This window comes from Dendrobates tinctorius, unplaced genomic scaffold, assembly GCF_039654945.1.
Source record: "Dendrobates tinctorius isolate UK_male_01 unplaced genomic scaffold, ASM3965494v1 ptg000196l, whole genome shotgun sequence".
NCBI classification, from domain to species: Eukaryota; Metazoa; Chordata; class Amphibia; order Anura; family Dendrobatidae; genus Dendrobates; species Dendrobates tinctorius.
Window position 1 is genome coordinate 18,069,577 of NW_027361863.1, and position 26,883 is coordinate 18,096,459.

Below are 26,883 nucleotides of genomic sequence, written 5' to 3' on the forward strand. Positions count from 1 at the left end.
TTTTTTTTTTTAAACTTTTCACTGTATTTTATAGCCCTCTTCGGGAACTTGAAACTGAGATCATCCGATCCCTTGTTTCTCCAGTGAACGCTGGGCACGGGCTGGCTTGCACAGGTGGATCATAATGACAGGCACAAGGGTCATCAGCAGACCCCCGGCTGTCATGACAACTCATCGGCACCCCACTATCTTTTCACAGGCGTGCCAATAGGAGCGTGGGACCGTGCCCCCCTTGTCGGCGCATGTTAAATGCCGCTGTCAGAGATTTGATAGCGGCATTTAACTGGTTATCAGCCGTGGGCAGACTGCTGCTCATCGACCGGATGTCGTATGGGTAACCACTATTTACAACTGGCATTATCTTTTCAGAGCTCTGAGTCGCCGCACTACACACAACCTGTGGACAGGGGCGCCGCTGTTTTTGGATGAAAGCAGCCATGCCTTTTCTAATCCTGTACCCTCCTGACACTAGTGATACACTTGGTTATGACTAGTGGATGAAGGTGCCTGATGAGACCGATGTCCATATGACGTCATCTGATAATTCCGCCCTCCTGCAGGTCTAGATTATTGGGTACGGGTCCTTTCATAGCCGGCGCCACCTCTTTACCGCTGTATTATGCTTCTGCCATAGAGCCGAGGGGAGCTGGAGTTGGAGAAAGCTCTTCGAAAGTTGGAAGAAGAACAGCAAAGGTGAGCGGAGGACTCCTCGATGTGATGATGGGGGTTGTGTTCTCTTATAAGTGACGATCGCGCTCCTCTGCTGCAGATGCGAGAGTCTGGCGGCGGTAAATGCTCTGCTCAGGGAGGATCTGGCGCGGACGCAGGAGGCCAATAAGCTGCTGGGGGAAGATATCCACAAGCTGACGGCCGACTGGTCCGGAGCCATACAGGAACTGGAGCGAAAGGAGAATGAATGGGAAGAAGAGAGGGAGGTGAGCGAATCCAGTGTTAACCCTTTAAGCACCAGTCCAGCTTTTTTTGTTTGTTTGTTGCAGCGCTGGAGTGCTGCGTCTAATCTAAGTTCCTTGACCCTAGTCTGATACTCGCCGGCCGCCACCTTCACTCTCTGTCATCGCCGCTCTTTCCGGGCTCCAGCACTTTGTGACCTGCCGGATCGCTCCGTTAGTAACCAGAGCGAGCCGGAGGTCACAACTCAACACAAGTCTTCGAGAGCCTTGTTGGGGCTTCCATAGACTTGCATTGAAAGTTTGTGACTTCTGAGTTTCTGACAGGCAGAAACTGCACCACGGGACCGGAGCGGCGCCAAAAAAAAGGTCCAAACGGCATCTGGTGAACATAAGACGGGGGGGGCGCAGGGACCTTGCATTAGAATAACCACCTCAGCATTAAAAAAAAAAAACCCCCAAAATGCTGGAATGGTGCTTTAAAAGCCATTCATGTCCTGTGAGCCCCAAATTTGGCACTGGTTCATTTCTTGATATGACTACAAAGGCCCAGGCTTCATTTTCCATCAGAGCTGAAAAAAATGACCCGTAGGCTGCATGTAGCTGCCACTAGGGGGCGCACACTGTACTTTGTGTTATTACTGACCCATTGTCGGTCCTGCAGTACCAATTCCGGACCGGCCGTGTAACTCTGAAGTCGCATGGACAGTGGTTCAGAAAAACCTGATCATAACCCCTTCTTGACCATTTCTATTTTTGCAGAGTTTTTTTTGCCTCTTCTTTTTCCAAAAGAGCTGGTAGCCATTTTTTTTTTTTTTTTTTTAACTTTGCAAAAAGTAAAAGTAAACATTTTTTCTTGCTGTGTGTTGTCATTATCTGAGATGTGCGTGCAGTTATTTTTTTATTTGTTATATTTCCATTGATGGAGCTGAGTGAGGATTTGTTTTTTTTGGGAGACAAGCTGTACTTTTTATTAATACTATTTTGGGGTACAATCAATATTTTGATTACTTTTTCTTTTACATTTCAGGGGAGGTGCAACAATAAAAAAATGACAACTGGTGTTTTGTTTTCGTTTATCTTTCCAGTGTTTACTGCGCAGATCAAATACTGTAATTTTATACTTTAATAAATCTGTATATTTACAGACACTGATATCAAATATATTTACTGAAAGACTTTTCAGCATTTCATGTATATCGTTTATTAATTAGTATTACTAAAACTTTTTTGTTTACAAATTTTTTTTTTAAATGTTGTTTTTTTTCCCCTTAAAGGATTTGATCCTACGATTGCTTGTTCTATATTCTGCAATACTACAATATTATGTAGTGAGAATTCGTCTCCCATGACCCCGAGCAGTGAAAAGTAACCAGATTGTTTTCTCTTTCAGGTTTACAAAAGTCGCATACAGGGCGAGAACGCCCGACTCCTGCGGTTATGGACGGAGGTGGTGACATTTCATCGTCATTTTAAGGAACTAAAGACTGCAACTGAAAGGTACGAAGGATGGGGGAAAAGTAAGGAAAGATCCCAAACTACACGGGACACATCCTCTATATACTACACCACACGGGACACATCCTCTATATACTGCACCACATGGGACACACCCTCTATATACTACACCACACGGGACACATCCTCTATATACTACATCAGACTGGACACATCCTCTATATACAACACCGCACAGGACACCTCCTCTATATACTACACCACACGGGACACCTCCTCTATATACTACACCACACGGGACACATCCTCTATATACTACACCACACGGGACACATCCTCTATATACTACACCACACGGGACACATCATCTATATCCTACACCACACGGGACTCACCCTCTATATACTACACCACACGGGACACACCCTCTATATACTACACCACACGGGACACCTCCTCTATATACTACACCACACGGGACACCTCCTCTATATACTACACCACACGGGACACATCCTCTATATACTACACCGCACGGGACACATCCTCTATATACAACACCGCACGGGACACCTCCTCTATATACTACACCGCACGGGACACCTCCTCTATATACTACACCGCACAGACACCTCCTCTATATACTACATCAGACTGGACACATCCTCTATATACAACACCGCACGGGACACCTCCTCTATATACTACACCACACGGGACACCTCCTCTATATACTGCACCACACGGGACACCTCCTCTATATACTACACCACACGGGACACATCCTCTATATACTACACCACACGGGACACATCCTCTATATACTACACCACACGGGACACATCCTCTATATACTGCACCACATGGGACACACCCTCTATATACTACATCAGACTGGACACATCCTCTATATACAACACCGCACGGGACACCTCCTCTATATACTACACCACACGGGACACATCCTCTATATACTGCACCACATGGGACACACCCTCTATATACTACACCACATGGGACACATCCTCTATATACTACATCAGACTGGACACATCCTCTATATACAACACCACACGGGACACCTCCTCTATATACTGCACCACACGGGACACCTCCTCTATATACTACACCACATGGGACACATCCTCTATATACTACACCACACGGGACACATCCTCTATATACTACACCACACGGGACACACCCTCTATATACTACACCACACGGAACACATCCTCTATATACTGCACCACACGGGACACCTCCTCTATATACTACACCACACGGGACACATCCTCTATATACTACACCACACGGGACACATCATCTATATCCTACACAACACGGGACACACCCTCTATATACTACACCACACGGGACACACCCTCTATATACTACACCACACGGGACACCTCCTCTATATACTACACCACACGGGACACCTCCTCTATATACTACACCGCACGGGACACCTCCTCTATATACTACACCCCACGGGACACCTCCTCTATATACTACACCCCACGGGACACATCCTCTATATACTACACCCCACGGGACACATCCTCTATATACTACACCGCACGGGACACCTCCTCTATATACTACACCGCACGGGACACCTCCTCTATATACTGCACCGCACGGGACACACCCTCTATATACTACACCGCACGGGACACCTCCTCTATATACTGCACCGCACGGGACACACCCTCTATATACTACACCGCACGGGACACCTCCTCTATATACTGCACCGCACGGGACACCTCCTCTATATACTACACCCCACGGGACACCTCCTCTATATACTACACCCCACGGGACACCTCCTCTATATACTACACCCCACGGGACACATCCTCTATATACTACACCGCACGGGACACCTCCTCTATATACTGCACCGCACGGGACACACCCTCTATATACTACACCGCACGGGACACATCCTCTATATACTACACCCCACGGGACACATCCTCTATATACTACACCGCACGGGACACACCCTCTATATACTACACCGCACGGGACACACCCTCTATATACTACACCGCACGGGACACATCCTCTATATACTACACCACACGGGACACCTCCTCTATATCCTGCACCACACGGGAGAGGTTATGCTTTCATTGTCAGTTTTGGTAATTTATTACATATGATGTATTCGTTTTCTTAGGGATCTCTCTGTGTTTCGTGCTGAATGGATTAGATGTATCCGTCTTCTCCAAACTTCATGTTGCTCCATTATTTCATGGAGACCTCAGGATGCAGGAAAAATAACCGAACCCCCAAAATACCTGTTGGTCACCTGGGGTGGAGGGATAGAGTCAATAGAGATGGCAGGACAGGAGGTCGGAGCGGCAGTGACAGAAGAGCGCTCTACGCCGGATACATGGGAGCAAAGGGAGGAATCATTACAATTACGAATTGAAGCCCTGCAGCTGGAAGTGGAAACTAAAAATTCATCTATGCAGATATTAGAAGGGGAACGGGAATCGCTTAGGTCTCGGTATGAGGCAGCAGAGCGAGAAGCCAACTTGCTGAAGCTTCAAATGGTGGCAGCAGAAAAAGGAGCAATCGCAACAAGGTTACATCTGGAAACAGCACAAGAAGAGGCGAGTTCGATGAGGACGCGGCTGGTAACGGCGGAGCAGGAATCAAGCATGCTTAGGGAACAGCTGGTGGCTACGGAGCAGGAAGCGAGCATCATGAGGATGCAGTTGGAAGCGAGCACAATGAGGACGTGGATGGTAACAGGGGAGCAGGAATCAAGCACGCTGAGGGAACAGCTGGCGGCTACAGAGCAGGAAGCGAGCACAATGAGGATGCGTCTGGTGACAGCTGGGCAGGAAACGAGCACTCTAAGGAAACAGCTGGCAGCTACAGAGCAAGAAACGAGCATGATGAGGACGCGGCTGGTGACAGCGGGGCATGAAGTGAGCGTGATATGGGCGCAGCTGGAGGCAACGGAGTTGGAAGCGAGCACAATGAGGACGCGGCTGCTGACAGCGGAGCAGGAAGCGAGCATTATGAAGTCAGAACTGGAGGTGAATTTTCAGCAGGGCATAACTACACGGCAGGGAAGCGTGATGACGTTGCGATCTGTGACACCACATCAGGGCGGTAATGTGAAGTTGCCTCTGGTGCCGGCTACACAGGAGTCAAGCGTGATGACATCACTACTGGAGACGACGCTTCCAGTCTCTGTGTCACCACCGCTAGAATCAACTCCGCTGATGACCTCACTGCTGGAGACCACTCCTCTGGAAACCAGCAAGATGACGTCACTTCTGCAGACAACGTGGCACGGAGCTGGGTCAGGAAAGGAAGTCGATTTAGTGGATATTTCACAATCACAATTTGTAACCACAAAACAAGACACATCAAGGTCAGGTCTGGAGTCGGAGGTAAAGTCACTGACGTCAAAGGTTCAAGAGTGCGAGAAGGAGATGGAGTCATTAATGGTACAACTGGAGGCCTCGCGGCAAGAAGTGCGATCGCTGGAGATAAAGGTGCAGTTCTCAGAACAGGACGCAGAGACACATCGAGGACGCACTGGAGCCTTGCAAGAAGAAGTCGGTTCTTTGAGGGCGGAGCTGCAGGCGCGTTCCGAGGAGGCGGAGCTTCTGAGGTCACGTCTGACCATGCATGAGCTGGAGGAAGAGTCGCGACTTCAGAGTACGGAGCGGGATCTTCAGGACGCTCAGTGAGTGCAGCTTCCAGTCTCTATAATCAGCCGTTTCCAGTCTATGTAATTATCCATGTAAACGTAATGGTCTTGTGCTATATTTCTGGTGCCCCCTACTCTTATCACCCGTTCTGTTGCTTTATTCCCAACGAGACATATAACAGCTGATTTAGTCAGCCATCATGTGCCTATAACAGCTGCGGGTGGAGCGGAGCTTCCCTGTGGCTGTTAACCTGTTAGATCAATCTCTGACAACGGGATTAAACACGTGTCTGTAGGGAGAGCCTCATTTGATGTTTCCATCAGCACACCAGTAACAAGATGGCGGGGAGCCGATGGCATGTCATGATGGTCGGGGGGGTCTGCTGGTTACCACCGTTCCTGTTGTGGTTCCCTTGGTCGGCGTTCATTGGAGATGGTGATTTTCACTATACATAGCAGTGATAAAGCCCTGCTGTGTGTAGCACAGGCGATCGGATGATCGCAACTTCAAGTCCCCTAAGGAATATTAAAGACAGTAAAATGTGAATATAAAAAAATTTAAAAAAAAAACCTAATCACACCCCATTTGCCTCAAGGAAAATAAAACAAACAAAAAAAAATACATATTTTGGTATGACTGCATTAAGAAATATCCATCTATCAAAATATAGAATAAATGAATCCAATCCGAAAACGGCATAATGGAAAAAAAATCAAAATGCCTGAATTTAGTTGTTTGTCCACAGCAACATTGCTATGAAAGGCGATCAAAACATCGTATCTTCCCCTAAATGGTAACAATAAAAATGTCAGGTCAGGGCATAAAAAGCCCTCACACAGTCCCAGATCTCGAAAAATGGAAAATGCTACGGGTCTCGGAAAATGGCAACTAAAGCAAAAATGTTTTTCTTACAAATTGCCAATTTTTTTTTCCCACCACCTAAATAAAAAACAAAACAAAATTGTACTTTTTTTTTTTTTTTTTTTTTTGCAATTTCAACACACTTGGAATTTTTTTTTCCTGTTTTCCAGTACACTATATGGTAAAATGAAGTGTTATCGAAAAGTACAACCCATCCCCCCCCAAAAAAAAAACCAATTCCTCATACGGTTATAGGGACCGAAAAATAAAAAAGTTTTGGCTCTTGGAAGAAGGGGAGGAAAAAAAACAAAATAGAAAAAAAAATGAAAATCATCGAAGGGTTTATTAAATGGTCCCCCATGGATTCATTAGAGAAGTTGGCCAGGTGTTTGGCTCTTAACATTTAATTTGGAGCACCAAAACTTTTGCATTGGACGGTGAAAATAAATGAAAACTTGCATCTTTGTTTTGTGCTGTGAGGGAAGGAAAATTGGTGATCACATAGTGCAGTGAGGGAGGAGGAGGTGACCTGTGACATCTCCCCCTAATATGAGACCACCCTTAACGTCTCTCTATTCCGCACCATTTAGTCAGCGGTCTCTTGATGCCGTGGAGTCCGAGCGCTCTGATCTACTCCATGATTTAGTGCTGCTGCGGGAGGAGCTGCTACGCTCTCGTTTAGAGGCCGACCTTTCTCGGGATGAAATGTCCGGCTTGCAGGACGCTCTCCACAAGGTAACCTCCATACATGGGGACTATTACCGGATAATGTCCAGAGTTTTACAATTTTTTTCCATGTTTTGCTACTTGTTTTTAGGTAGAAAAGCAGATGGCAGAGTTGCTGGTGGAGCAGAGCCGACACAAGGCCGAGGTGGACAACCTGCACGATGCAGCAGCCAAGATGGGAGACCTGAACAGAGCCTTGTCCTTGGATAAGGTGGGACTGAACAGTCTCCTGCAGCAGGTAAAGAAAATGCATCCAATGTAAAGCTGTGGTAGCAATTAATATTAAATGTCTAGACCAGGGAAGATTTACTCTTCGTTTTGGTCCCCCAGAAAGATAAAGAGCTGGAGACTGTACGAGAAATCCTCCACGAGTCTCAGAGGGAGTTGATGACGGCTCAGCAGCATTTGCTGCAATGTCAGGAGGAACGTTCCCAACAGACAGCGGAGCTCAACCAGGGACGACTACTCCTGCAGGACGGGGAAGTGGCGAGGGAGAGGCTGGAGAGCGAGCTGTCACGCGTCCGGGAGGAGAGGGAGACGCTGCAGGCTCAGCTTAAACTGGTGAATGGAGCCATCATTAATTCTTTTAAAACAAAGCTGGATCAAAATGAATAGCTGCAATGTTTTTCACATTTAAATTTTTAGCAGACGAGTTACTGCTTGACATGTACAGAGAAGGGGAGGAGGTCTGCTGTGACATAACATATTGTCTCGACGGGACAGGTCGTGTTAGTGGAAAAAAATAAAATAAAAAAACAAGAAGGAATTACATTGTTTAAACAATAGTTCCTTTTCAGTTTATACACTCCCTTTTACGTGACTTATTGATTTAAATTTACAATGGCCTATGAGACTTTTTTTTTTTATGGAAGGAGCAGGTATCATTTTCAGATGACCCAATTTCAAAGAAAATAGGTGAGAACGTGTGGATCGTTGGGGGGGGCATTACCAGCGTATCCTTAGAATAGGGCTCCCAAATGCCCAACTGCAGACAGTGCTGTACGACAACCACTCCGTCCTGATACTGTCTAATGGCTAAAGCTGGTGAATCTATAATGATGGTAAGGGTGCACTTACACAGCTTGATGGCGGCCATTAAACGATCATCAATTGTCTACATATAAGGCGATAAGTGGTTGTTTAATAGCTTCTCGTGCGCATAATTGATTTTTTTTAAACGATCGTGCTGTGCGCATAAGCCGTCATTGTTCTCAGCAGCACAGGACCTGTTTACACAGGACAATGTGCTGCCGAGTGATTATTTTTAAGCAAGCTCATTCATCTGCTGTTTGCGGCTTACATGAACGCTCGTTTTCCAGTTCAGCCCGTGTAACTGCGCCATAAAGCAAGTATGCAACCTCTTCTCATCCTTGATAATATCTCAAATCGGTTCTGTGTTGTAACTCATTTATTTGATAGGAAAGCGAGAACCTGCGGAAAGACCAGGACAGGGTCTCACAAGATGCAGAGGCCTTGAATCGAGAAAAGTCCACACTGAAAGTACAACTTGGAGTAACTGAAAGAGCGTGTCAGGAACTGCAAGAACAGCTCCGAGACCTCCAGTAAGACACGGACACATCATGCCATGATGCATTTCCCTCTTTTGTCACATCTTATCATATCCTCAGCATTTCATGTTTTTATTTCTTAGAAACGTGAAAGAATCTCTTGAAAGGTCATTTTTTTCATCTCAGGAGAGATCATCTGAGCTGGAAATTACTTACAGCCAACTGGAGCTGGAAGTGCAGACAATCAGTCAGTCTAAGAAAACGGTCCAAGGTAAGAGTCCTTGTCCTACTTGTTCAGAAAACGTCCGCCAATCTTAAATTCGGCACAAATGTTGCACATTTGGATTCATGTTCGAAGTCCTGAGCTTTTTCCCTAAACATCGTCAAAAATTGGCCAGATGATCGCGTTCGCTGAGGGCGCTTTCAGACGTCAATGTTTCCAGTAGCAAGACGGGCTGCAAAACGTCCCACATGTGCACACTCGTGACAAACGGATGACATAAGACATAGACAAGGTGTTTATAAGACACCTATCAATTACTAATCCTATAGATATATTGTAAATAAAGACACAGCCAGAATAAAGTTCTTTAATTGAAAGAATGACACAGACTCCTTTAATGAACCTAAATTAAACCATACTCATGTCGTTGCCCAGTCCTCAAAAGCCATGGTCTCCTGTAACAGAATTAAAATGATAAACAACAATATTCCTTACATGTCTACCGAGAAGATAATAGTCCATTTGGCCCACAACAGGTCTAGCACTGCTACATCAAGTTCATTGGCTGTGAACTCCCAGGACCTTTCTGACGGTACCGCAAGTGTGAGAACTTTCTCACTCTCGCTGGGCTGTCAGACAGGTAATAAGAGTTCACCGCGAGACACCGAGCAGTAGCAGATGCTAAATAAAATGCAAAAATAAATGAAAAAGAAAAAACTGAATGGGATCCCCCATATTTTTTATAAACAGCTCAGGGAAAGTCAACCACTTATAGATGCCTCTCAATTACTAAGTTGTGGGCTTGATGTCACCAGACAATACAAAGGTGACAACCCCCACAAATATGAAACCCACTTGCCACCGCCACAGGGCAAGTGGGAAGAGCCGGGTAAAGCACCAGAATTGGTGGCTGATGGCTGTTATATTTAGTCTGGGAGGGGGAAATATCCATGGCCCCATACCAGCCTGAGAATACCAACCCCCAGCTGCCAGCTTTAGCTTGGCTGGTTGTCAAATATGTGGGGACCACCCCATGCTGTTTTTTTTTAATTGTTTATTTAAATAATTAAAAATACAGCATGGATACCCCTCTATTATTGATAACCAGCCTTGCTAACACTGACAGCTGAGGGTTGCAGCCTGCAGCTGTCAGTTTTGCCTGGCTGATTATCAAAAATACAGAGGAACCCACATTAGTTTTTTTGTTTTAATTATAGCGCAATTGATGCCACTTTTCCTGATGTCTGCCCCTAATTTGAGCTGCTTTTGGGCCCCCCTGGAGGTGTTGTCTGTGCGTTTGGTTTTACCTCCCATTGACTTGAATGATGTTCGGCGAACATAACCGAACCTTGAAAGGTTCGCTCATCTCTAGTTGGGAGTCTGTTACTTATCGGGGGCTTTCTGAATTTGTTACAGATGAGCTCTCTCTCTTGTATACTGAGCAGGACATCTTACAGAAAAGATGTCTAGCTCTTTCTCAGAAGCTATCTGACTTGGAAGACGAGAACGAGGCAGAAACATTACGGAGAGGAGAACTGGAATTAAACTTGGTAAGGTACCACTTAAACTGGTATTGAATACCAATTGCAAAATCCCATGTGTGAAGAGAACTTGTCCACCGCTCAGTACACATTGTCTAAGAGTAGTCTCCTAGATAATGATTGGAGCAGAGTTTGTCTTTCTCGACACAGCTCTCAGGATTTGTGAGGGTCGCAGCAGTTGGATCCCCACTAGTTATCAAGTTATCTTCTATGCTATTGACAGAGGTTACTTTCTGTATACCTTTTCGCCAAAGTAAAGCCCGAAATAAATATGAAAAAGCAAAAAAAAAAAAAATCTTGCAGATCCCACAGGGTAATGTAATGTTTGATGTCAGCCTGACACATTGATGTCAGCCAGCCAAATGAATCAATTCATGGTTCGTAATATTTCTATAAAGGTATTATTCATCATAAATGAGTGAAATTGCAGTGTGCTGGGAAAACAAGCAATTTTGCAATTTACCTTTTATGAATAATCCAGTCAAGACAGGAGGGATTTTTTGTTTTATAGTTTATTAGGTCTCTGCAGCCTAGCTGCCGTGGTCGGTTTCCTGGAGAAGGAGCGTAATATGTATCAGCTCTTTGCTACAGAGCTTGTAAGCACTGCTCTGAATTTTGTCAGCTTAGTGATCTTCACTGTCCCTGTGCACCGCTGACTCCTCCGAGGCAAAGCCGTCTCTGGTGCAGTATGATTGTGCACACAGTATAGGCCAGCGGCTCAGTCTTGCCACTGGCATCAGCTGTCAATCTTCATGAGTGCAGATAAGCGGCGCAGTCCTGAAGATAGAAAATGAGAAAAACCCTTTAAGCATTTTGTCTGTCCACATATTAGTCTGATAATTATATAACTATTATCAATCATGTATATGACTTTGTTTACTTGGTTGTGTGGGATAAGAATGGAGCTTGGAGAAGCAGAGCATTTTATAATACTCCACTTTGATTTCTTTCAGGAAGAATTAAAAAACTGTCTGGAGCAAGAAAAGAGCCTTAGACAGATTGCTGACGAGCGGGTAGATGAGCTTGAGGAAGAGACGCAGGCTGAGGTGGATAAAGTAGTCAACTTACAGAAGCAATTGGAAAAAGAAGTTTCTGAGCTCAGGTGCCACCTAACAAATTGTCAATCGGAGAAAGAGGCAGTGATGGAAAACCTGGAGCGTCAAGTATTACAGAAAAGAGAACAGAATCGTGAGATGGAGATGATCAAAAAGACCTTAAAAGACTGTCAGGAAGAAAAAAAGAAAGCTCTTGTTGCGTTAGAGAACCAAGGGGATAATTTAGAAGCGATAGAGAGGCAGATTACAAAACTCCGAGAGAATATTGAAGAGTGTAACGAGGAGAAGGAGACGGCTTTGACTTCAGCCGCTCAACTCCAGTTGACTGTGCAAGAAAGAGAGCGTGAAATCAAGACTTCTAAAGAGAATATCATGAGACTCTTACAAGAGAAGGAGACTGTGGTCACAGAGTTACAACAGCAGATCCAGAGTTGTAAGGAAGCTGAGCGACAAATGTCAATCTTGGCAAAGCGTCTTGGAGAGTGTGAAGTTCAGAAAGCGCTTGCGCTGAAAGCAGAACAAGACAATCACTGGAGTATAGCGGAGAAGGAGCGGCAAGTTCATACTCTGAATGAAAAGTTGAGGGTTGTTCTAGAAGAAAAGGAAGTGGTATTTCAGCAGTTATCTGTGGAAACTTCCAAGGCAGAGAAGAAACAGTTGGCTCTAAAAGAGCTCTTCAGGCAATGTCAGAAAGAACAAGAAACCAAGGTGAATGCATTGTGGCAAAATGTAAGGGAGCTGGAACAGGAGTTGGAGAGCCTAAAGGCCGAGAAGGCCAGAACACTTGAAGAAGTAGCCCATCAAGTCATAATGTTAAAAGAGAGGGACTTTCTGATCGAATCTTTCCGATCTAGAATTTTGGAGTGCGAATTAGAGAAAGATCAGTTAGCTGAAAATTATAAGGAGTGTAAAGAAAACGTAGCTACATTAAAACAGACTCTTAAAGCGTATATAGAAGAGAAAGAGAAGTTGTCTAGTTTATTGCAATCTCAAACTGAAGAGGTTAAAGAAAGAGAGAAGGAGATGAGAGTTTTGAAGGAAGCTTTGTCTAATGCTCAAAAAGAAAAAGAAATTATGTGTAGTGACTTAGAATTTCACAAAAATACTTTGAAAGAAAGAGGTAAAGAATACGAAGAGCTGGAACGAAAACTGCAAGACAGCCAGCAAGAGAAGGAGCTTTATAGTCTAACTGAAGACCAGCAGAAGAAAAAGATTTTGAACTTGGAAGAGACGTTACGGAGGTGCCAACATGAGAAATCTCTGTTAGAAGCCAGAATAGAACAGTTGCAGTCTCGGAAAGACAACCTGGAGAAGCAAGCGAAAATTGAGGAAGAACTACTTAGGGGAAAAGTGATTGAATATTCTCAGTCCTTGAAGAAAAAAGAACTGGAGGTTGAAGTTTTGGAAGCGAAGTTGGAGCAAGAGCGAGAAACTTTGAATACGAGACTCGAAGCGCTTTCACGCTCTTTCAAAGAGAATGAAAAAGAATTGCAGGAACGGAAAAGACTTGAGAACGAGAATAGAGACCTGGAGTGTAAACTTTCTGAGATCATGCATGAGAGGCAACTGGTCGAAGAATTGAGGGAAAGAGACCGCAAATCTTTTAATGAAAAGTTACAAGATCTTTCCCGAACCCTGGTAGAGAAAGAGGCTGAGGCTGATGGGGAGAGGATGCAGTTAAGCAGGGTTAACATTAACTTGGATGCTAGAGCCAAAGATCTGTTACGCATCCTGGAAGAAAAAGACCTCCAAGAGCAAGAAAATAAGGCAAAAATACATGATCTGAAGCGAGAACTTGAACAAGTTCAGTATTTTCTGTTAGAAAAGCAACGAGAGGTAGAAGACTCGAAAATTCAGAGTGATCAAGAAATAATGACGCTGAAACAGCATGTTGAAGAACTGACTCGAGGGCTTGCCGACCGTGAGGTGCTGTTTGACGAGAGAGAGGGGCACTTAAAATCTTTGCAAATTAGAATAGACCAAATGGGTCAGGACTTAATGGAGAAAGCTATTGAATCTAAACGAGGAGAAGAAGAAAGAACAGAATTACAGAAATGGGTGGCAGACCTTTCCCAGGCTCTTATTGGAGAGATATCTCCAGTGCAAAGAGATTATAAAGCTTTAATCGATAGGATAAAATTACTTGGAAAAGTTCTGAAAGATAAAGAGCGACAGTGCGAAGACCAAAAAACTGATCAAAACAGTTTGAGAGTAAGAGTAGCAAAACTCTCTCAGGTTCTTATGGAGAGAGAACATGAATTAGAAGATGCAGAAGATAAGATGAAATCACTGAGAGAGAAAATAACCGAACTGCAAGAAGTTATCGTAAAAAAAGATGAGGTGAGAAATGAGGAACTGAAGAGTGAGGGCGAGAAGTCAATGTTGAGGCAGAGTGTATCTCAGCTATCTTACAAACTTTCGGAGAAGAAGTTGGATATAGAAGAGAAGGAAGTTGAAATAAAATTCCTGAAAGATAAGATCGAAGAATTAAGGCAAGTCATGTCGGACAAGGATCAGGAAATCCGAGAGAAAAAAAGCTTTATCGAGCTGGAAAATAAGTCTCAAAATAGGAGAATATCAGAACTGTCTCGAGCTTTAACAGAAAAGGAAGAGGAAGCAGATAATAAAGATCTAAAAATGATATCTCTGGGAGACAAGATAGCAGAGCTTAAAAGGGCTTTAATAAGTAAGCAGCATGAGGCCGAAGAGGCGCTAAGAAGGGGTGAACATGAAAAAAAGGAGCTTAAAGAAAAAATGGCAGAGCTTTCACAGACCTTAGCCGAGAGAAGCCAGGATGTGGATTTGGTAAGGGCAGAGAGAAAATTAATGCAAAGTAAGATGGAAGAACTCGAAGAGCAGTTGGTAGAAAAAGAAAGACAGATTGCTGAAGATAAGGAATCTCAGAAACAAAGATTTACGGAACTCACCAAGTCTTTAATAGAAAAAAACGGAGAGAATGACGATAAGGAAATGGAGATTAATCTTTTGAAAGAAAAGATTGAAGAACTGCGACAACTTTTATACGTAGAAGAAGAAAATAATAAAGATGAAGAACGTAAACACGAGATAGAGGTGCAAAATCTGAGGAGAAGAGTAGCAGAGCTTTCGTTATCTCTGACAGGAAAGGAAAGGGAAGCCGATAACAAAGATCTAAAAATTATATCTCTTGAAGACAAGCTGTCAGAACTTCAACATGTTTTAGTAAGTAAGGAACATGAGCTCGAAGAGGAGATTACAAGGGGTGAACATGAGATTAAAGATCTAAGACAAAAGACTGCAGAACTTTCAAAGGCTTTAATGGAGCGCAGCGAGGATGCAGAATTTGCTAGGGCTCAGACAAAATTATTGAAAAGTAAGATAGACGAACTCGAAGAACAGTTGACGGAAAAAGAAAGAGAAATCAATGATAAAGAAAGACAGATTGCACAATATGAGGAATCTCAAATACAGAGATTTGCAGAACTTTCTCAGTCTTTGGTAGAAAAGAGTGAAGATAATGCTAATATGGAGATACAAATGACGCTTCTGAAAGAAAAGATTGAAGAACTGCAACAACTTCTGTGTACAAAGGAAGAAAAAAATAAGGATGAAGAACGGCAACATGAAGAAGAGAAGCATGACTTGAGGAGGAGAGTTGCCGATCTTACTTCATCTCTCATTGAAATGAAGAGGGAAGCAGATGAGGTAAAAACTATGAAGGAAACCATAGAAGAATTTAAGCTTCTGCTTACAAATAAGGAGCTAGAGAGAAACTCTGAGAGAAGAAAGTGTGATGAAGAAAGGAACACTCTACAGCAGAGGATAAGGGAAGTTACCAAGGCTCTGGCTGAAAAGGATCAAGAATCTGATATGGCAAAACTTGAGGTGGCATCGCTGAAACAGAAGATGGAAGAGCTTAGACAAGTCATACTGGAGAAAGAAGGAAAGATTCAGGCAGAAACTAGAATTAGCGATGGAGAGAAGACATCCTTAACGCAAAGGATTAAAGAAATGTCCATAGTTTTACTGGAGAAGGAGCAAGAGGCTGCGAATATGAAATTAGAAATGAAATCTCTTAGAGACAGGCTTGAAGAAATTGGGCAAGTCTTAGTGAATAAGGAAGAAGAACTCAAGGTGCAAAGAAGACACAATGAAGAAGAAAAGAAAGTCATGAAGGAGAGAATTAAGAGTATATCTCAGTCTTTATTAGAGAGCGACCATGAAGCAGATCGGACCAAGATGGAGAGGAACTCTCTCAGAGTGAAGATAGAAGAACTGAGGAGCAAAGGAACCATGGTCCATGAACATATAATGGATGAACAAAAGACAATTATGAGTCAGAGAGTGGAAAAACTTTCCTTAAATGTAAAGGAAAAAGAACGAGAAGCCGATGCTCTTAAAGCAGAGTTGGCATTTCTGAGAGATAAGATAGGAGAAGTAAAACAAGCTCTGACTCGTAAGGAGCAGGAAATTCAAGAGAAGGAATTACAGGGTGAAACCGAAAAGAAAGATTTAACAGAAAGAGTGACCGATCTCACTCAAACTTTAGGAAATAAAGTAAGAGAAGTAGAAGAAATGGCAGGAAATATGGAGTCCTTAAAAGAAGAGAGAAAGCAAGTTGAACAGGCTCTGAAAGATCAAGAAAGGAAAATGATAAATGTGATAAGCTCACATGAGATGGAAAAGACAACCATGCAAAATAAAATAGATGAACTATCGCAAGCGTTGACAGAAAAGAAAGTAGAAGCCGAAGGCCTAGAAGGGCAGATGAAACATCTGAGGGAACAGATAGAGCAGCTAGGTCAAAGCTTGGCAGAAAAAGAGCGACAGTGTGAGATGCACGATGAAGAGAGAAATGTCCTAAGGAAGAAAGTATTACAGTTTGTTCAGGCCACAGAAGAAAGGAAAGTAGATGTTACGGATATTGAGAAGGATGCTTTGACTCTGGAGATTGAGGTATTTGGACAAGTCATAACAGATAAAGGCCAAGACATACGAGAGAAAACCGAAGAGAGAGAAACATCTCTGAGGGAGATTCTGGAGATGAAATATGAAGGTTTAAAGAAAACAGATACCGGATTTTATTTGGATGTGCAAGAAGACAGACAGAAACTTCTCAGTGACCCGACGGTTGAGGAAGAAAGAAGACGTCTGGAAGATAATTTACGAGACTCACAAAAATGTACACGTCACAAAATGGAGATGGGAGAAGAGTCCTTAGAAAATTCAGAATTGATGAAGAAGAGAAAGTTGCTAGGAAACAAATATGAGGAACCCCTATTTATGGAGATCAGTTACTTAAAGGAAGAGACGAAAATACAAGAGCTGTTAAGAGAAATGAAAGCACTTAGTCAAGAGAGAGATGAAGCTAAGAAGAGGGAAGATGATCTTAAGCGGAAGTTGAAGAAAGCCGAAATGGCGCTAAGACGCATGGAGGCTGAGGAGATTACATTGAGGCAGAAATCTCTGGAATTCAAGATGAGACTTCAAAAAGTAAGACGTCTTGCATATTAGTGGTGTGCAAAGTTACGGTTTTATACTTTGGTCAGAATAATGTAGCCTGTTGGCGTAAATCACACAGACCCAGTTTGAGGGGGGTAAAAAGCATCATGAAAAACAAAATAGATCAGGACTGATTCCTCAAGGGGATCACAACAGACCTGTTGTAAAAAAAAAAAGAAAAAAAAATGACCCCAACGTGACCAGACAAATCATTCTTGGTTATTGCAAAGATTGAAATTAATTACTCGATAAAAATTGCCTACTGAACAGGGATAGACCACTATAATAAAATACATTCTCTAGGCACAATTGAAAACCATCTTCACGGACTGTACCTCTTTAGGTGTCAGTGCTCGGCCAGAGAAAGGCAGCGTCCTCCCTATCAGTGCCAAGAAGGACAACAGAGCAAATATAGGCTCTGTACCATAGATGGACAGGGTTATCCTTTCTATTTCTTTCTCTTTAATTTGTTTCTTTTTATTTTCACTTTCCTTTTTCTTTCTCCCGTTCCCTTTCTCCCGTTCCCTTTCTCCCGTTCCCTTTCTCCCGTTCCCTTTCTCCCGTTCCCTTTCTCCCGTTCCCTTTCTCCCGTTCCCTTTCTCCCGTTCCCTTTCTCCCGTTCCCTTTCTCCCGTTCCCTTTCTCCCGTTCCCTTTCTCCCGTTCCCTTTCTCCCGTTCCCTTTCTCCCGTTCCCTTTCTCCCGTTCCCTTTCTCCCGTTCCCTTTCTCCCGTTCCCTTTCTCCCGTTCCCTTTCTCCCGTTCCCTTTCTCCCGTTCCTTTTCTCCCGTTCCCTTTCTCCCTTTCTCTTTCTATCTCTGGCATTCTGTTTTTCTCTCACTTTTTCTCTTATTCTGTTTTTCTTACTCTTTGTTTCTTACCTGTTTCTCTCACTTTCCCTTTCTCTTTTTTTTATTTCTCTTTCACTCTTTATATCTCCCTCTTTTTTGCTCTCCGTGTAAGAGGGAGGGACAGCAGCTATTTTCGGTTTATAGTAACATTCCAGGAGAACACAAATTTACCTAGTTGACTCCTCAACTGTTGGTCGATTAGCATCGGTTTTCTGTATGTAGTATTTTGTTTTGCATTTGAGAGTATATAAAGCGGACTCTCCTGACTTTTAGGAGGAATTGGCATCTTGTTCTCCAGCTAGTGCGCAACTGGCGTACAGGCGCGATGGTGCTGCTGCCTGACGGTCACAACGTCTGCCAAATAGAATATAGGAATATTACTTTTTGCACAACTGTGCGGCCATTCACTCCTTTCTGCTGTAACCAATGTTCTTGTGCTTCTCATTTATTCCTCCTCCTCTTTCAAAAGCTATAACTTTTTTTTTTTCTTTTGACATCACTGTACATTGGCTTTTTTAAAAATTTTTTGGAGGAAGAAGTTCTCGTTTTGAATGACATCATTCATTTTACCATAAAATACACTGATAAATGGGGGGGGGGGGAAGTCCAACTTAAATGAAATGGTGAAAAAAACGCATTTATTTAAGGGTTGAAAGTATTTAGAAATTGTTTTAAAAACTGGTTTGTGTTGCCATTTTCTGAGACATGTAACTTTTTATTTTTTTATTGATCAAGCTGTGTGAGGGCTTGGTTTTTTTTTGTGTGGAGAGGTTACCTTTTTTTTATTTATACCATTTTGGTGAACATATGACATTTTGATCTTCGGTTTTTTAGGGTGTTTGGGGCTTTTTTTTTTTTCACTTTTATATTTTGATATATTAGAGGCAGTAATAAAAAAATCTTTTTCATATAAACTAGAAAGTAGCTGAAGAGGAATTCAAATTTGTATAATTTTTTATTTTATTTGTTGATTATTTTTCTTTATTTTTAGTCTCTTTAGAGTTCTTGAACCTGAAATTATGTGATCACTTATTCTATATACTACAATACATTGTCGAAATGACATTCTCCTATGAAACCCAGCAACGGATGGACCTCTACAGGAGGACATGGCAACTATGGAGGCTGTTATGAATGGGTCACCGAGGAGAAAAAAACAAAACAAGCTAAGTCACAGAAAACCAGAGAGGTTGGTAACTATGCAGATTGCAGATCCCTGATCCTAACCACACAACTAGCAGCAGCCGTGGAGCGTACCTATGATGATCCTAGACACTTCGTCACAGCCGGAGAACTACATAAGCCTGAAGCAAGAAAAGGGGAAAACTAACTGCCCCAGAGCAGACCCTAAAGGAAAGACAGCCCCCACACATGTATTGATGTTGAAACAAGATGAAAGTACAAACACAGGCAGGAAAATAGGCTGAGCAAACAATGGGGCCCAAACTAACTAGAAAGGACAGGAAAGGAAAGACACTGTCTGCAATCTGCAAAAAACCCTACAAAAATAATGTCCAACACTTCTGATAAAATTAACCATGAAGTCACTAGACTTCTCCCACTATATCAGCACTCTGAAATATTCTGAGACAGCAAAAAGAGGCCAATCTAATAAGGGACAAAAAGCAAATTGGCAAATACAGGTAAATAAGAGTGGAAATTCAGCACAGCCCCAGACGGGGCTGGCTGACCACACAAAAAACTGAATATACCAACAAAATCAAGTGTGAACATTAGCAGAAAAACTTAGCTTTAGATGACTGGAACAGAGCTGAAAACCAAGACCTGACAAGCCAGAAGGAATCATCAGCACCAGAATAGGGAGTCGGCTGTCTTAAATCCAGTCTGAGATTCCTGAGGTCCAATCGTCATCCTCATTATCAGGTGGCAGATCTCTACTGATTAAATCAGCCTCACTGCCTCCTGTTACCACCAGAGGGAGCCTGGCAGGAGAACTCACAACTGGTGGACCAGAAAATGAACTCACAACAGTACCCCCCCCTTGAGGTAGGGTCACCGAACCCTCATCCACGCCACCAGGCCGATCAGGATGGGCCTGGTGAAAAGCACGAACCAATCTATTGGCATGAATATCAGAGGCAGAGACCCAAGAATTATCCTCCTGGCCATAACCCTTCCATTTGACCAAATACTGGAGTCTCCGTCTAACCAAACTTGAATCCAATATTTTCTCTACCTCATATTCCACATTGCCTTTAACCAACACATGGTCAGGAGGTGCTGCCATAGGCACCACTGGCTCAACAAACCTCTTCAACAGAGATTTGTGAAATACGTTATGGATCTTGAACGTAACTGGAAGAGCCAATCAAAAAGAAACAGGATTAAGAATCTCCAAAATCTTATAAGGTCCAATAAATCTTGGCTTAAATTTTGGAGATGCAACCTTCATAGGAATATTCTTAGACAACAACCAAACCATATCACCCACTTTAAGCCGGGGACCAATGGTCCTATGCCGGTTGGAAAATCGCTGGACCTTTTCCTGAGAGAGTGACAACTTATCCACCACTTGGTCCCATATCTGCTGCATTCTCTCAACCACAGTGTCCACACCTGGACAGGACGAAGATTCCACTTGCCCTGAAGAGAATCGAGGATGAAACCCAAAATTACAGAAAAAGGGTGACATCAAAGTGGCAGAACTAGCTCTATTGTTCAGTGCGAATTCGGCCAAGGGCAAAAATGAGACCCAATCATCCTGATCAGCAGATATAAAGCATCTCAAATAAGACTCCAAGGTCTGGTTTGTTCTCTGTCTGTCCATTGGTCTGGGGATGAAACGTGGAGGAGAAGGATAACTGAATTCCCAGATTGGAACAAAAGGCTTTCCAGAATCTGGAAACAAACTGGACTCCTCTGTCGGACACAATGTTCTCAGGAATCCCATGTAACCGAACCACCTGTTGTAAAAACAAGGGCACCAACTCAGCGGAAGATGGCAACTTTGGGAGTGGTACAAGATGGACCATCTAAGAAAATCTATCACAAATCACCTAGATAAAAGTCATCCTCTGAGAGACAGGAAGATCAGAAATAAAATCCATTGAGATATGGGTCCATGGCCTCTTGGGCACCGGCAGGGGCATCAGCAACCCACTAGAACGAGAACAGGGTTTAGACCGAGAACAAGTCCCACAGGACTGTACAAAATTCCTGGCGTCACGAGATAAGGCAGGCCATCAAAAAGACCGACTCACCAAATCTCTGGTACCAAAAATACCTGGATGACCAGCCAATGCGGAGCAATGAATTTCAGACATCACTCTCTTTCTCCACTGGTCAGGAACATACAATTTTCCCATAATGCAACGCTCAGGTTTATCCTCCTGAAATTACTCCAGGGCGCGTCTCAAATCGGGCGAAATGGCAGAAAGAACTACCCCCTCACCTAGGATGGTAGTAGGCTCGGTCACACTAAGGGAATCGGCAAAGAAACTCCTAGAAAGGGCGTCTGCCTTAACATTATTAGTGCCCGGAAGAAAAGAGACCACAAAATTAAAACGCGTGAAAAACAAGGCCCATCTAGCCTGTCTAGGATTCAAGCGTTTGGCCGACTCCAGATAAATCAAATTCTTGTGATCGGTGAGGACCACAACTTGATGTCTAGCTCCCTCCAACCAATGTCTCCACTCCTCAAATGCCCATTTCATGGCCAACAATTCCCGATTCCCCACGTCATAGTTGCGTTCAGATGGGGAGAACTTTTGAGAAAAGAAGGCACAGGGATTCATCTTAGAAGTCACAGGGTCTTTTTGGGACAAAACAGCTCCTGCACCAATCTCAGAAGCATCTACCTCCACCTGAAGTGGAAGTGAGACCTCAGGTTGCCGTAAAACTGGAGCTGAAGTAAATCTCTGCTTAAGCTCCTGAAATGCTGAGACAGCCTCAGGAGACCAGTTCAGCACATCAGCGCCCTTCTTGGTCAGATCAGTCAGTGGTTTGACAATACCAGAAAAATTACCTATAAATTTACGATAGAAATTAGCAAAACCTAAAAACTTCTGGAGGGCCTTCAAGGAAGTAGGCTGAGCCCAATCATAAATGGCCTGTACCTTGGTCGGGTCCATTTCAATAGTCGATGGAGACCAGATAAATCCCAAAAATGAAATCCTCTGTACACCAAAGAGGCACTTCGATCCCTTAACAAACAGGGAATTCTCCCTCAAAATCAGGAACACAGTCCGGACATGTTCCACATGAGAATCCCAATAACTAGAAAAGATCAAAATATCATCCAGATAGATGATCAAAAACTTATCCACAAAGTCACGGAAAATATCATTCATAAAGGACTGGAAGACAGAATGGTCATTAGTGAGCCCAAGAGGCATCACCAGGTACTCAAAATGTCCCTCCAGAGTATTAAACGCCGTCTTCCATTCATCCCCGTGCTTGATGCGAATATGATTATACGCCCCCTGAGGTCAAGCTTAGTAAACCAGCAGGCACTTTTAACTCTGGAGAATAAATCAGACATCAGAGGTAACGGGTACTGATATTTAACTGTCATCTTGTTAAGGGAATGATAATCAATACACGGTCTTAATGAACCATCTTTCTTGGCCACAAAAAAAAACCTAGCACCTAAAGGTGACGAGGATGGTCTAATATGACCCTTCTCCAATGACTCCTTCATATAGGATCGCATAGCATCATGTTCGGGTACTGATAAGTTGAAAAGCCGACCCTTGGGAAATTTACGCCCAGGCATCAACTCAATTGCACAGTCATAACTCCTATGAGTTGGCAAAGACGCAGACTTACTCTCACTAAATGCATCAGAAAAATCGGCCAGATAATCAGGAACATCATGAGACTGAGGAGAGGTGGAGAAAACAGGAGCATCCCTAAGAACACACTGACAACCCCAACTCACCACAGACCCAGATTTCCAATCCAAAACTGGATTATGAGTTTGCAACCAAGGAAAACCCAGAACAATAGTATCATGCAATTTATGCAGCACCAAAAATGTACAATTTTCTTGGTGGTCTGGGGCAACTTGCATTGTCACCTGGGTCCAAAACTGAGGTTTATTCTCCGCCAATGGAGTAGCATCAATACCTCTCAAAGGAATAGGTGTCCGCAGAGGTGTCATGGAAAAACCGCAACGTTTAGCAAAGTCCAAATCCATCAGATTCAACGCTGCTCCTGAATCCACAAAAGCCTTCGTGGAAAACGTGGATAAGGAGCAGATCAGTGTAATTGCCAAAAGAAACTTAGGTCGTATACTGCCCACAGCAAATGTGTGTGCAAAACGTTTCTCTCGTTTAGGGCAGACAGAAATAGTATGAGAGACGTCTCCACAGAAAAAACACAGCTTATTACGCCTTCTAAACTCCTGACGTTGCGCCCTAGACAAAACCCCATCACATTGCATAGTTTCAGACGTTTGTTCAAAAGGTGGCAGCGCCTCCAGTGTAGTTTTACATTCACGTAAACGCCGATCAACTTGAATGGCTAATGACATAGAATCATTCAGACCAGAGGGAACAGGAAATCCCACCATAACATCTTTTACGGTCTCTGATAAACCCTTCCGAAAGAGAGCTGCCAATGCACTATCATTCCATGTAGTAAGGACCGCCCACTTTCGGAATTTTTGACAGTATAACTCTGCAGAATCCTGACCCTGGTTTAATGCCAACAGGGTTCTCTCAGCTTGATCAACAGCATTAGGTTCATCATACAACAACCCCAAGGCTTGAAAAAATGCATCCACATTAGTCAGAATAGGATTTTCAGGTGTCAGAGAGAAAGCCCAATCCTGGGGATCGCCGCGCAGCAAGGAGATAACAATTTTAACCTGCTGCACAGAGCTCTCGATCAGTTAGGCTTCAAGGCAAGAAATAATTTACAATTATTCTTAAAACTCAGAAATTTAGACCGATCCCCAGAAAACACATCAGGAGTAGGGATCTTAGGTTCAGCAGCATGTGACTGAATGAGTTAGGTGGAAATTCCTGTACTTCAGCAGCGAGTTGCTCCACACAATCAGACAATTGCTTAATCTCCATTAGGAAAAAAAAAATCCTCCTACGGCCCTAGAGAAAAAGAGGAAAAAATATAAAAAAAAAAATTGACACTTTTTTTTTTTAACAACTTTTTCCTGCTTTTGAGTTCCCTAGAATCTGCGGTAGGGCTGGTGATTCTGTTATGAATGGGTCACCGAGGAGAAAAAAACTAAACAAGCTAAGTCACAGAAAACCAGAGAGGTTGGTAACTATGCAGATTGCAGATCCCTGATCCTAACCATACAACTAGCAGCAGCCGTGGAGCGTACCTACGATGATCCTAGATGCTTCATTACAGCCGGAGAACTACATAAGCCTGAAGCAAGAAAAGGGGAAAACTAACTGCCCCAGAGCAGACCCCAAAGGAAAGACAGCCCCCACACATGTATTGACGTTGAAACAAGATGAAAGCACAAACACAGGCAGGAAAATAGGCTGAGCATACGATGGGGCCCAAACTAACTAGAAAGGATAGGAAAGGAAAGACACTGTCTGCAATCTGCAAAAAACCCTGCAAAAATAATGTCCAACACTTCTGATAGCAAAATTAACCCTGAAGTCACTAGACTTCTCCCACTATATCAGCACTCTGAAATATTCTGAGACAGAGCAAAAAGAGGCCAATCTAATAAGGGACAAAAAGCAAATTGGCAAATACAGGTAAATAAGAGTGGAAATTCAGCACAGCCCCAGCCGGAGCTGGCTGACCACACAAAAAAACTGAATAGACCAACAAAATCAAGTGTGAACATTAGCAGAAAAACTTAGCTTTAGATGACTGGAACAGAGCTAAAAACCAAGACCTGACAAGCCAGAAGGAATCACCAGCACCAGAATAGGGAGTCGGCTGTCTTAAATCCAGTCTGAGATTCCTGAGGTCCAATCGTCATCCTCATTATCAGGTGGCAGATCTCTACTGATTAAATCAGCCTCACTACCTCCTGTTACCACCAGAGGGAGCCTGGCAGGAGAACTCACAACTGGTTGACCAGAAAATGAACTCACAACAGGAGGCCTTCAGATACCCCCAGGTGCCATGTCAGCCCATAGACTCCTTGCAATTGTGGAACCTGGTACAATCCCACCATGTAATTACTGCAGAGAGTGACTTAATCAGCAGTGATTAGCGCTAGCTCCGATTGCTGCTGTTAGACACGTGAATGCTGTATAACACAGCCAACATCGACCGGGTGTGGTGTAGGCTCAGCTCCTGAGCCTGTTAGATATATAGTAGGAGCTACTATTACGTCTTACGTCGGGGAAGAGGTAATTATTTCACACGCATTTCTCTATCCTCTATTATTTGACAGCCGCTTTGACTGTCGGAAAGCAGCTACACCTCGGTTTTGCTAGACTTTCCCCCTACTGAATCATCTTTTCCTGTTCTTGTTAATTCATCCTCACTCCTCATTACAGATTGGTCATTATTGTAGGGCGATGTACACCAGGTTGTGCCATGATGGGTGAATAGTAAGTATTAGGAGCAAGTACTGAGATAAGAAATGGTGTAAACATACAATAGTGTTGACCACTTTACAGTAATGTATGAATAGTGACAATCGGAGCATCATTTCAAGGTCCCCAGAAAGCAGGGATCCTAAGCCTTAATGGCCAGTGCTGTGGAGTCGGTAAGCCAAACCTCCAACTCCGACTCCTCAATTTCCATGACTCCAACTCCGACTCCCTCATACCAGGTCTGTGGAGTTAGTAAGCCAAACCTCTGACTCCAACTCCTCAATTTCCATGACTCCAACTCCGACTCCACCACAATGGGCTCTGACTCCACGACTCCGACTCCACAGCCCTGCTAATGGCAAAACCGGGGATCCTAGTGGTGTAGGAGTAGTCTAGATAACATGCATTTATTCGCTTTCCTAAAAACATGCATTTATTTGCTTTCCTAAACAGGACCCCAAACTTGTGGATGACCTAGTCATACAGAATGGTGATTCCCTGCAAAGGAGGCTGGAGGTCCTCCAGGAGGCTGTTGCAAGGTTGGAAAACGACAAATCTTTACTTGAAAACAAAACCCTACATCTGAGTTCGACATTACAAGAAGTAAGAGCCACTTTATGAGCAAGAGTCGTGGATGATCAACTAAGCCAAAGTTTTCTTATGTTTTATTTTATATTACCAGGTGGAGAGCGAGCGGAGAAACCTCCGTAGGGAGCTGCGTAAGCTCAATGCCGCAACGCTACAGGGCTCAATGGACAAAACGCAAGAGGTCGGTTGTCATAGAGGGTCATAAATAAAATACTTTTAGAATATGGATCTTTTGTTTTATCATCATCTTCAACTGATTCACACATTTAATGGATTTTTATATTTGACACGCAACTCATTGTAACACAGCGGTACCTTTTTAGTCTCAACGCATTGTGGCATCTCTCATTACAGGGGTTGTCCAATATCAGAAAATATGTTTGCCCTTTTCCAAAAACCAGTGGCGTGCATGTCTACAGATGTACAAATGTAATATCACACACAACCTGTTAACAGGGGTGGCTCTATTTTCGGAAGTAAGCCATGTTTCTATACCCCTTTAATTAG

General features: G+C 43.4%; 1 protein-coding gene across 3 annotated transcripts in view; it reads left to right on the forward strand.

The window, feature by feature from the left end:
- The window catches only part of LOC141056260 (uncharacterized), a 33,954-nt gene that overhangs the window by 4,447 nt on the left and 2,624 nt on the right, over positions 1-26,883 (forward strand). For all 3 annotated transcript variants that reach the window (XM_073553000.1, XM_073552998.1, XM_073552999.1), the window contains exons 4-16: positions 635-693; positions 770-935; positions 2,302-2,408; positions 4,558-6,087; positions 7,504-7,648; positions 7,731-7,877; positions 7,970-8,200; positions 9,059-9,201; positions 9,291-9,418; positions 10,787-10,920; positions 11,865-17,438; positions 26,242-26,391; positions 26,471-26,557. In XM_073553000.1, coding sequence (XP_073409101.1) covers positions 635-693; positions 770-935; positions 2,302-2,408; positions 4,558-6,087; positions 7,504-7,648; positions 7,731-7,877; positions 7,970-8,200; positions 9,059-9,201; positions 9,291-9,418; positions 10,787-10,920; positions 11,865-17,438; positions 26,242-26,391; positions 26,471-26,557 — 8,601 coding nt within the window. The remainder of the gene's footprint in view (positions 1-634; positions 694-769; positions 936-2,301; positions 2,409-4,557; positions 6,088-7,503; positions 7,649-7,730; positions 7,878-7,969; positions 8,201-9,058; positions 9,202-9,290; positions 9,419-10,786; positions 10,921-11,864; positions 17,439-26,241; positions 26,392-26,470; positions 26,558-26,883) is intronic.